This window comes from Schistocerca nitens, chromosome 2 (genome assembly GCF_023898315.1).
Source record: "Schistocerca nitens isolate TAMUIC-IGC-003100 chromosome 2, iqSchNite1.1, whole genome shotgun sequence".
In the NCBI taxonomy this organism is placed as follows: Eukaryota; Metazoa; Arthropoda; class Insecta; order Orthoptera; family Acrididae; genus Schistocerca; species Schistocerca nitens.
Genome location: NC_064615.1, coordinates 1,025,766,839 through 1,025,779,776, shown reverse-complemented (window position 1 = coordinate 1,025,779,776; position 12,938 = coordinate 1,025,766,839). Strand labels below are relative to the sequence as shown.

Sequence of the window (12,938 nt, the reverse complement as noted above, 5' to 3'; positions counted from 1 at the left end):
CCAGTCATGGCCACATAAACCGCCGAAACATGCGCAGTTGGTCTGTTGGCTTTGTCATATGGAACGTCGGCGTCCGTGGTGTGTAAACGCGTGGTGTCGGATAGTGAACCATCAGCTCACAGACCCATTTATTAGCGACGGGACACTCAACGCGCACGAGCGTCGCTGCGTCCTAACAGATCAATTTCCACGGATGCTAGAAGGAACCTGTGGTACCAACATGATGGCTGTTTAGCCCACTGTGCACTAAGTACTATATCACGTCTTCACGATTTGTTACCAGATCGTTGGGTTGGATTTGACGCCTGTAGATGTTTTTCTGTGAGGGACTCTCAAAGACACTGTTACAGTCTGTTTATTGGGTACAAATATGAGCTCCTGACTACCAATCCCTTCTGTTGAAAACGCACATCAATAGCACTTTCCGTTTCCCGCAGTATTTGTGGTGCAAGTTTTAAGTGATTCGCCGTGTGTACAAATTCTGTAGCACAAACATAAATGTAAACTAATCAAATGTAATCTCTAAATATGTGTTTTGTTATGTTTCGTGCCAAATTAATATGTATTCCATGTAATGTCCATGTGGTAGGCAGTGTTATTGTCCAATAGATTAAAACTTATTGTTGTAATTTTATCGAGGAGGAAGACATAGTTGATGACGGGAGCTTAAAGTGGTATGGAGAGAAAGGACATTGCAGCTTGTTAGCGGAGAAATGAATGTATCTTTCTGGATGGGATGTTGCTTCTTTTGTGGCAATGGTTGGATGGTAAAGTGAGGAGAGAAGAGTGGAAGTATACATCTGAAAGTGGGAACTGAGGGCGAGAGGTGTGTGTCGGTCGGAGTCGCATTTATGGAACTTGTCGTTCGTCAATTTCGGAAGAATTAGTTTATATCAAGCAATATTTGAACAATAAGCAGCGGGGCGAAACTGGACAGAGAGAAGATTTAAAGAAACAAGTAGACTGCAACAATTCTATGAAGGTCATCACAAGAGTGATGAAGCAATTCCGTCGTGGTACCATTGTTGTACGAGTAATTTTCTTAGATGAGTTTTCACGTATCAGAATTATTAATCAAAACCTGAAGACACTGATCAAGACAGAAACTCAGAGAAGAATATGAGACAGATTTATCAAGTGATGGTAGACGCTACAGGTTATTGAGTTCACAAAAATTATGACTCTGGAAGTATGAGAACTGTCAAAAAGATTCTAGATTACGGAACAACAGCAGAAGATAGCGGTTGCGTGTGTTAATCGAGAGGAGGAAAGAGCCAGTGAACTACAGCGTCAGCGACTGTTACAAAAGAAAGCTTCTACTGAGCGATTTGTAATACTACGGAAACAGATCTCGAACAGTGTACTGACTGTCGAATTCATTAATGTAAGGACCAAGTATTGATTTAGATTGAAAGTGGAAGTTTAAATAAGTTGACATCAGGCTATGTAAATAAATTACTACGAGGGTGTCCACTGTTGCGATTAAGAAGCATCGTGTACATGTATTTGTGAATTGAACCATCGGATCCCATGTAAACACCCCACTCAAAGCATTTAAAGCAGTTTTAACAGCCAGGTGGTGCGACGAAGCTACAGACCAAGTCATTTACATTTCCAGGCATTTCGTTGATTTACGAAACTGATCACCACAATACTGTCAGCTTCCTTTAGTCCAACAAAATATCTCCTGCATCACATATCCAGCGACCATCTTCTACCGCAGACATTAGATCTTGGATGAGAGAAGTCGTCTTACATCTTAGGGTAGCCATCTCCATAACAAACAGACGAATGTGTATATGTGAACTGAATGACACGCTACTGACAATATTAAGCATAGTTAACAGCAGAGTACATTCTGATAGTATCAGTTATACATAAAGTTAACAATAAAAATGTAAATACATTCTATTGTGCAGGGAAAGTGAAGATGTTACCCACAGTCAGTTCCTTTGCATTACTGTATAAACTGGAGTAGGAAACCCTCGTTTTCTTGAAGGAGAAGCTTTGGAAATATTTCATTTCTGACGCTATGTTATTATATTTAGCGAAAGACCGCTCTTGCTATACATGAGCAATCGTATAGGTATAGAAACCTTGTTATAGCTGTTTCACTTTCCAGTTTCACCGCAGCTACAGTTAATTACTTATAGATTTTTCAATAGAGTTTCGACAAATTCTCAACAGATTAGATACATAACTTTACGTACGAAAATTTGCACTAGCGACATTAATACTCTGTGAATCTGCGACGTAATCCATTTCACTTACCTAAACGTATATAAAAATTACTGTAATTTTATGTTTTTATCTGTTTACGTGTGTGCGTGTGTGTGTTCAGAACTTAAATCTACCTTTTATTAGCAAGTGGTTATGTGAAATTTGGCCTCACGCCTAGACAAGAAAAGTGACACAAGTCGAAAACCGGCATCTTTAGTTTATGCCACCGAAGAAACCATTTGAAGGGCTCCAATGCGCACGAAGAATATACTGGAATTTACTGCCAACGATACTTACTTGAAACGTAAGGGATGTGTGTATTGCTTCAATAAACGTTAATTCTTTTAGTCGAGTTCTCTCATGTATTGATTTTTTTGTTTGTATCGCTGTTCTTGCCGAGGTCGATTTGTTCAGTTGTGACTCATTGTAATAAAACTGTGGGCTGTGAAGAAATAGTCTTGTTTTGGTTAGGAACAGTGACCGTTGGTACATCCTTCATAGGTTTTTTTTTTTTTTTTTTTTTGTCATCAGTCTACTGACTGGTTTGATGCGGCCCGCCACGAATTCCTTTCCTGTGCTAACCTCTTCATCTCAGAGTAGCACTTGCAACCTACGTCCTCAATTATTTGCTTGACGTATTTCAATCTCTGTCTTCCTCTACAGTTTTTGCCCTCTACAGCTCCCTCTAGTACCATGCAAGTCATTCCCTCATGTCTTAGCAGATGTCCTATCATCCTGTCCCTTCTCCTTATCAGTGTTTTCCACATATTCCTTTCCTCTCCGATTCTGCGTAGAACCTCCTCATTCTTTACCTTATCAGTCCACATAATTTTCAACATTCGTCTATAGCACCACATCTCAAATGCTTCGATTCTCTTCTGTTCCGGTTTTCCCACAGTCCATGTTTCACTACCATACAATGCTGTACTCCAGACGTACATCCTCAGAAATTTCTTCCTCAAATTAAGGCCGGTATTTGATATTAATAGACTTCTCTTGGCCAGAAATGCCTTTTTTGCCATAGCGAGTCTGCTTTTGATGTCCTCCTTGCTCCGTCCGTCATTGGTTATTTTACTGCCTAGGTAGCAGAATTCCTTAACTTCATTGACTTCGTGACCATCAATCCTGATGTTAAGTTTCTCGCTCATTACCTTCGTCTTTCTCCGATTTACTCTCAAACCATACTGTGTACTCATTAGACTGTTCATTCCGTTCAGCAGATCATTTAATTCTTCTTCACTTTCACTCAGGATAGCAATGTCATCAGCGAATCGTATCATTGATATCCTTTCACCTTGTATTTTAATTCCACTCCTGAGCCTTTCTTTTATTTCCATCATTGCTTCCTCGATGTACAGATTGAAGAGTAGGGGTGAAAGGCTACAGCATTGTCTTACACCCTTTTTAATACGAGCACTTCGTTCTTGATCGTCCACTCTTATTATTCCCTCTTGATTGTTGTACATATTGTATATGACCCGTCTCTCGCTATAGCTTACTTCTACTTCTTTCAGAATCTCGAACATCTTGCACCATTTTGTATTGTCGAACGCTTTTTCCAGGTCGACAAATCCTATGAAAGTGTCTTGATTTTTCTTTAGCCTTGCTTCCATTATTAGCCGTAACGTCAGAATTGCCTCTCTCGTCCCTTTACTTTTCCTAAAGCCAAACTGATCGTCACCTAGCGCATTCTCAATTTTCTTTTCCATTCTTCTGTATATTATTCTTGTAAGCAGCTTCGATGCATGAGCTGTTATGCTGATTGTGCGATAATTCTCGCACTTGTCAGCTCTTGCCGTCTTCGGAATTGTGTGGATGATGCTTTTCCGAAAGTCAGATGGTATGTCGCCAGACTCATATGTTCTACACACCAACGTGAATAGTCGTTTTGTTGCCACTTCCCCCAATGATTTTAGAAATTCTGATGGAATGTTATCTATCCCTTCTGCCTTATTTGACCGTAAGTCCTCCAAAGCTCTTTTAAATTCCGATTCTAATACTGGATCCCCTATCTCTTCTAAATCGACTCCTGTTTCTTCTTCTATCACATCAGACAAATCTTCACCCTCATAGAGGCTTTCAATGTATTCTTTCCACCTATCTGCTCTCTCCTCTGCATTTAAAAGTGGAATTCCCGTTGCACTCTTAATGTTACCACCGTTGCTTTTAATGTCACCAATGGTTGTTTTGACTTTCCTGTATGCAGAGTCTGTCCTTCCGACAATCATATCTTTTTCGATGTCTTCACATTTTTCCTGCAGCCATTTCGTCTTATCTTCCCTGCACTTCCTATTTATTTCATTCCTCAGCGTCTTGTATTTCTGTATTCCTGATTTTCCCGGAACATGTTTATACTTGCTCCTTTCATCAATCAACTGAAGTATTTCTTCTGTTACCCATGGTTTCTTCGCAGCTACTTTCTTTGTACCTATGTTTTCCTTCCCAACTTCTGTGATGGCCCTTTTTAGAGATGTCCATTCCTCTTCAACTGTACTGCCTACTGCGCTATTCCTTATTGCTGTATCTATAGCCTTAGAGAACTTCAAACGTATCTCGTCATTCCTTAGTACTTCCGTATCCCACTTCTTTGCGTATTGATTCTTCCTGACTAATGTCTTGAACTTCAGCCTACTCTTCATCACTACTATATTGTGATCTGAGTCTACATCTGCTCCTGGGTACGCCTTACAATCCAGTATCTGATTTCGGAATCTCTGTCTGACCATGATGTAATCTAATTGAAATCTTCCCGTATCTCCCGGCCTTTTCCAAGTATATCTCCTCCTCTTGTGATTCTTGAACAGGGTATTCGCTATTACTAGCTGAAACTTGTTACAGAACTCAATTAGTCTTTCTCCTCTTTCATTCCTTGTCCCAAGCCCATATTCTCCTGTAACCTTTTCTTCTACTCCTTCCCCTACAACTGCATTCCAGTCGCCCATGACTATTAGATTTTCGTCCCCCTTTACATGCTGCATTACCCTTTCAATATCCTCATACACTTGCTCTATCTGTTCATCTTCAGCTTGCGTGCAGAGCGACATAACACTAGTCAAGTGCTAGTTGGCCAGATATCATATGTCACATATATAAATTTAATCGTTTTAGTACCTCTCGTTTTAGTGCCTCCTTTCGCGTTTGGTTGTTCATGGAGGTTACGACTATTTCCAGTTTGTTCAGCATATTGACGGGGTTCTTGAGATCGTCGTCCGTAAAATTTCGTGATTTCAGTTGCTCCAGCGCATCCTGAACTGCGTCACGAGTTGCTAGTCTGTCCTGCAACAAAAATGAAGAAAAATATTTGCATTAATGAAGATGGCTTTATGAGCCAAAGGACGGAAATTCAAAACGCTGAGTGTTATAGGGTTGGTACAAAAGCAGAATGTGACATTGTAGTGGACAATATATTTAGCGACCGTGAGCTTAGATGTCGATAACAAATCAAGATATTAATGGGCTAACATTGTGTTACTAACTGCAAAATTATGAGACTTGTGTGCATTATCAGTGCTGAGAATGCAATTAGGTATTTTTAGAAAAACCCTTGTATTTACTCGATATTTTGTGCTTAAGTATTAGGTGTTCATAGTATCTATCAGGGCTCTGACCGGTTTTTGATATGATCAATTGATGTATTTGTCACTAAGAAGCCTCATGTAACTCATTGGTATGATGTATTTCTCAAATATTGTCTTCACAATAATTTCGGAAACAGTCCTCACGTATACGCGGATAAATCAAGCCTGAAACAGTCCTGCTTGCACAGAATTCAGAGTTAATGGCGACTGTCAGCCCTGAAGTCCTGCTGAAACTGAGCTATGATAGAGCTTTAAATCGATATAAAGGTGAACACCTTGTAGGGAAGCAGCCTACTCACGCCTTATAAATTTCACATCAGTCTTTCCATTGTGTGCCAGCCAGTCCGCTGTAACTAGCTCTGACATCATAAATGTTGCGCAATACTTTAAAAGTCAAGTAAATAACCTGAAACGTTTCTAGCATGTCAGGAGTAATACTAAATCAATATGTGTTGAATATCAGTTCAATAACTTTAACCATTTTCGAAATTTGGACATTTTTCTGTAAAACTCATTGGCGCAACAGAAAAGAGCTAGAAACTTAAAAATTTATATTTAGATTCCTTTTGCATAATAATTTAGTAGAAACAGTATTCTGGATCTCACAAATTAAAATTTTAGTTGAAATTCATGATTTTCTGGTTTTTGTCTTAAAAATTAAGGAAGCAAGATAGATTAAGTAGGCGAATAAATAAAGCTAGGATGTTTAAATTTAAGTAGAAGGGAGATCCGCTATAATCATAAAGATGTGAGAAGTTTCAACTGAATACCTATAAAGCTATAGCGATAGCGTATATCCAAAGGGCAAGTTCAGAGCTCGTCTACTGCGTGTAGTGTAATTAAATTAATTATATCGCCCAAAATATTTGACTCAGGCACGTCAGACTTTTATTATGATTACTTACCTGTGTGCTGATTGCACATTTAAATTGAGAGCTTCATCAGCCATCAGCAAAGGAAGCAATGATTTATTCGATAACTTAAAGTGGTGCATTACTAGCCCAGCGGCTAGTCGGGAGAGCAGATTTGATCAGGCGTTCCCTTAGCCGTCCGCACCGCGGCTTTATATGTAAGAACGCAGCGCAAAAGAAGAAAAGCCCCAATTCTCTCCAGACGCTGATTAGCGCACCACCTGTGCCGGGAGTCGCGTCGCTTCGGTATCGTTTATATGAACAGCCTCGGATGCAGTAATAAGTTACTCGGGATACGCATAACGATGAAAAAATCGTTTTCGAATGAAGTGTTAATTCTGGGATGACTTTAATGATCTATCTTCAGTTTGCGTATGTCGTATTTTCACGTGCCGCCACAGGACAGACATTCTACCATTATTTAGCGTGGCGTTTGATGAACATTATCATCAAATTATGGCGAGCATTCACTTAAACATTTAATTTGAACAGTTATAGTTGCATCAGCGAATTAGACTCTGAACTGCTCTGGTAGATGGATTGTGTGGATTCTTTTTGGTCTGTGACTTTCAGAATATAGTGAACATTTTAGAGAGAATGGTTTTTGATTATGAATCCCAGACAATCTCCTAATTCCTCAGAGCTATAAGCTGTAGCTATAAATGTATTTCTCAGATGAAGTGGGCACTAGGAATTCTAATTATAGGCTTCACATTTTGCTAATCACTTTCTGGTTGCCAATATTGTAGTTAGAGAGCCAGTGTTGAGAACGGCAAACAGCATAAATACAAAACATTTATTCTATTATTCCACCCACCGCACCACAACCTAAAACTTGCACCGGAAATATTACGTAAATAAACAGATTGTAGTAATAGTTAGAGAGAGCAAATTAGAATGTCAGTGGTGTTTGTTACAGGATTCTAGTTAGAGTCATTTACGAGATGACTTATTTTGAAAAGTTTCCACACCGACACCCGTTTGTGTCATTCAATCTGCATAGTTGAAGGTACGATTTGTCATGTTTTTTTGCAGTGTGCTTGCGTTTTCCTTGAGTTCATTACGACATGCTAGTTAGTAAGAGTGTGACAGTTCAAGAAGTAAGTAGTGAGTTGCCGATGTGATTTACGATTGCAGGAAAAGCTGGCACGCTCATGGTGTAAGGAGAATGTAGGAAGAATGCGGCAAGATACCCCAATAGACGCCACCTATATAGGCAGTTATTTATTAACCTCTTCAACCAGTTGCGTGAAAGTGGTAGTGCAACACCTAGGAAACATAAGTGACGCCAGAGGAGGGGGAAATTAACGTTCTTGCTAGTAGTAGGGAGATGGGGTTTTCAGCATGCACTTGACATCAAATTGATATGAAAATTAATTACGTTGATCGACTAATCACCGCCACCCCATCCCCACTCCCGCCTGTAACCACACCCACTCTCACCCCTGGATGGCATCACGTGTTTTTCTCGGCCTGCACATGGGCCCCAGCCCATCCTCCGCCTGGCCCCTCCCCCACCCCTCCCCCTCCACAAGAGAAAATTTCGAATTTTGGTGGGAATATCGAATTTTTGTGGGAATTTCTTTGTGCAGACGTCCCGCCCCACCCAGGAATTGGCAGGAAATAAAAATTGGCAGTGCCCTTTCCAGGACTCTAATCCTGATTCTACTGGGTGAGAAACCCAAGTGCATGGTTCTCTTTTTGCCAGGAAAGCATCGAAGACAGCAGTCAACTCGCACATGTCACTGTTACCTCAATACACATACAGTAGAATGTTGCCTTTATGAAAAATAAAAGATTGTATCCCCAGTACACAGTGCTTCCATCTTGCCATTTTCCCGTATTCGTCTTGCTGTCGTATACTCGTTCCCATTTACAAAAATTGTTCTGCGCCAATCAGAAACATGCAAGTACTCCCTCAATTTCCCCGTATTTGGCGTATTTTCCCTCAATTTATACTTATTTTCCGTCATTTTATCGATTTTATGTTACTTCTATCCATGTGGACATGACATCACTACTTGTTCCGTGAACCAATAGCTGTATATTTAATAGGATCGCCACATATGTTTGGGTGTTAGACATGAATGCCCTCTGAGAGACACAGATCTCCTTCGGACTGCAGTACCTGAATGTATTTTGGAGATGTGTCGTAATGATGTAGCAAAATCTTCGTCCTTCCTCCATACCATGTATGAGGTGTAGTCTTCCTAACTTTCCCAACAAGAAACACCACCGTAACTGCTCGTTCTATCTTCTACTACCTTGTGTTGCATGGGAAAGCTTCGTTTGGCGCTGGCCTTACACACTGTAGACAGTTGGCGGAGCTATGACACCATGTTCCCATTTCCACCGAGTGGTCAAAACGCTCATTCTGTTTCCCCACAGGATGCAGAAGGTCTTAGATATAGCGCTCTCTGACTTCAGTTCTGGGCAGACTTAAATTGGGACGATCACATGGACTAAGCTGCAGGGAGGGTAAGGCAGAGAGTTAAGAGCAGTTATAAGATGCAGAGGGAGTTCGTGGTGTATGGTATCCTTAGCAGATAGGTTCGAAAAAAGGTGACTCGTTTCAAGATACGAGAATGGCACGAATATGATTCACCAGTGGCTGTAATAGTTAAAAGACGTCTCTAGAGGATCCAACGCAAATACGTAGTTGAATGGACAGACTTGATTCCAAATTGCAGAGATCATTTCAGACAGCATTTCTGCCAGAAAGAATAACGCTATCAGCGACCCATGTTTGCTTGTAGACTCAAGACCGCTATTTATTCAGAAGAGTTATGATCGTGATTTTAATAGCGCGGTCCTCACGCGAAATGTATATTGTACGCTGTGATTAGCTTCAGATGTCATTTCTCAATAGTGCTCCTTGGAAAGAATATTGTGTTCCCTAAATGGATTCTCAGTTGATCTACTTGGTGAGTGTAATCCGACTGCTAAAAAAAATTGTTCACCATGTAAAGTGACCCTCATGATCAATTTAATTAATTAGCCTATCAAATTGATGTCGATAACGTGCCGCCTGGCGGGTGGAAGAGATGGCTAGGGCGCCACATAATAAGCGTTTATTTTTTTTTCGTTGCGGTGATATCTTTTAACGAAATTTTAATCTCCCACCTACACAGGGCGAGACAGGCTCTCACGATATGTTTTGTAAACGCTAATACAGTATGATATAGCACCACACTGGTAAGAGGGGACCTAACATAGTGCACAAAACAGCTACGTTCTCTTGAAATATGTCTTGTTGTTGTCAAATGTAAAATGAATGTTTTTCCGGCATGTGATCCAATGGCATGAAAGATTGAATTCTCTACTGTTATTTCATGTGCATGACAGTTTATTCACCGACACTGAACGCAAGAGATGCTCTGATGTCGTGTAATTTGTTCAACAAGCTGGAAGAAATTTCCAGAATGAGATTTTCACTCTGCAGCGGAGTGTGCGCTGATATGAAACTTCCTGGCAGATTAAAACTGTGTGCCCGACCGAGACTCGAACTCGGGACCTTTGCCTTTCGCGGGCAAGTGCTCTACCAACTGAGCTACCGAAGCACGACTCACGCCCGGTACTCACAGCTTTACCTCTGCCAGTACCTCGTCTCCTACCTTCCAAACTTTACAGAAGCTCTCCTGCGAACCTTGCAGAACTAGCACTCCTGAAAGAAAGGATATTGCGGACACATGGCTTAGCCACAGCCTGGGGGATGTTTCCAGAATGAGATTTTCACTCTGCAGCGGAGTGTGCGCTGATATGAAACTTCCTGGCAGATTAAAACTGTGTGCCCGACCGAGACTCGAACTCGGGACCTTTGCCTTTCGCGGGCAAGTGCTCTACCAACTGAGCTGCCAGGAAGTTTCATATCAGCGCACACTCCGCTGCAGAGTGAAAATCTCATTCTGGAAACATCCCCCAGGCTGTGGCTAAGCCATGTCTCCGCAATATCCTTTCTTTCAGGAGTGCTAGTTCTGCAAGGTTCGCAGGAGAGCTTCTGTAAAGTTTGGAAGGTAGGAGACGAGGTACTGGCAGAGGTAAAGCTGTGAGTACCGGGCGTGAGTCGTGCTTCGGTAGCTCAGTTGGTAGAGCACTTGCCCGCGAAAGGCAAAGGTCCCGAGTTCGAGTCTCGGTCGGGCACACAGTTTTAATCTGCCAGGAAGTTTCTGGAAGAAATTGCTTAATATAGGTTATTACTTCTTTTTCTTTGGAGTTTAAATTATCGCTTTTTCTTTACTCTGATGATGGTTCTGAAATAGCGAGGACATTCTGTGGTGATCGGTAACTTTTGTAGCAAAATAGTGGAATTTTTTCTTGATTTTACACATGGTGTACATTTTTCTGCTGATCATTTGTGATCGGTTGTGGTGCCCTCCGTTGGACGTCGCAAAATAATGAGATGCAGATTGTATCCTGCAGTTGACTGTAAAAGCTATACCGATTTTGATCATAAAACTAAAAGTAAATGGACTGCGCCTATTTTCATGGAAAGAGGACATTTATCATCGTCGCAATTATGGTTTGCTTTTTTAAATATATGATTGATTATAGATGTGTTGACGTCAGATACAATTGTTCTCCATCGACGAAAGTCGGGCTGCTGCGGGCGTGGGGGAGGAAGGCCATGTATGCTGTGGTGGTCGCCACACACAGCCGTTCTCTGTCCAGGGAGTGGGTGATCTGTCGCTATATTTTAGATGAACGAGTTGAACTTCAGGTGGTTGTCCATTTATCTCTCATTGTTTACTTGACTATACACACTACTGTGTTGGTATATGACCGTCGCCTTAAGGCGACAGCCAAATGGTGGAAAGCCGAGTGCGGGCAGCGGCCGCAGAGGGCTGACAGCAAAGGGCAGGCAGTGAGAGCGCAGAAAAAGTACGAGAAGCTTGGCAGAGCAGTTGGCCATATCAAGAAGCCTGCCCCCCTCCCCCCACTGTAGGTGGATGGAGGGAGGGGTTGGAGGGAGGGAGGAAGAGGGCCTCGATTTTCGGCAGTTTGTGGACGCCTATGGAGGAGAACGCACGTTCAACTACCGCCCCCTCTGCAACCTTTTAGGACAACTATTTTCCCCAGTGCACGTGCTGCATTATGACCTGTTCATTACAAGTTCTGGTTTTTTCACAACAAGTTCGAAGTGTAATTAGAATTGTGATGCACGTTTTCTCAACCATTTGCGGTATCGTGTATTGGCTTGGTTACCTGGGCTGTAGGTGGTTTTTGAGCAGGTCTCTGTAGCTAACCCTGACGTCAAACAACGATAGATACTGCATACTTACAGGTAATGCACTTTTTAAACTCCTCTCTGTCCAACACGAGCATCTCGTCAGATGAACATAGCTCCTGTCAAAAACAATAAATATAGTACCTTCCATCCCTGCCTTTTTCTGACCAGCTGGTAGGTATAGGATAGAGTTTGTGTGTGTCCTTCGCTAGTTTCGAATAGTACTGCGAAATTTTTTCCCAGCAGGATAACACCAGTTGTATGGTATCGTCAGTTTTTGAGCTGTAATTTACTTTTATGCCATCCTTGTGTAGCACTATGCATATTGTTGTGTAATTAGCCCCAATCTTTATAATTAATTACGTAATTAGGACCGATCTCTGCTTCATTCTCCCAATCAAAGCAAATAAAGTACACTAACCTGACCTTCCTCTCCCACATCTGGACAGTTTCCATGTGTTGCGGGGGGGGGGGGTGCACTTAAGCTTTCTATCCCTATCCAGTAGGATCAGGGTTCGAGTCCCAGAAAAGGCACCGCCATTTTTAATTTCCCGTCAATGCCAAGCGCCTCTGTCGGTTTGATTGTGTTAGGGGGTTGCACTTGGGCTTTCCGCCCTGGAAGACCAGGGTTCTAATCTCAGAAAGGGCACCACCAATTTTAATTTCCTACCAATTCCTGGTTGGAAGATGGGGTGGGATGTCAGCACAGCCCTGGGACAAAGAAACTCCGGCCAAAATTCGAAATTCCTTGCAAAATTCGAAATTCCCGCAAATAGGATAGGTTGGGGGAGGGCTAGGGTGGGGAGGGGGAGGGAGCAGAGGCTGGGGCCCACACACAGGCTGGGGAAAACACGTGACGTCATCTGGCGGTGGGGGTGAGCGTGGTTGGGGGGTGAAGGTGGGTGGAGATGAGTGGGGTGGGGTGATTAATTGATCAATTTAATTAATTTGCATATCAATTTGCTACAAAAAGTGTCCTCATAAGCCCAAATCCCTACTACTCTT

The 12,938-nt window shown here is 41.9% G+C and overlaps 1 protein-coding gene across 2 annotated transcripts in view; it reads right to left on the bottom strand.

Moving 5' to 3' along the window:
- Positions 1-12,938, bottom strand: part of LOC126237373 (uncharacterized) — a 786,945-nt gene that overhangs the window by 670,601 nt on the left and 103,406 nt on the right. For both annotated transcript variants that reach the window (XM_049947458.1, XM_049947457.1), the window contains exon 6: positions 5,332-5,496. In XM_049947458.1, coding sequence (XP_049803415.1) covers positions 5,332-5,496 — 165 coding nt within the window. The remainder of the gene's footprint in view (positions 1-5,331; positions 5,497-12,938) is intronic.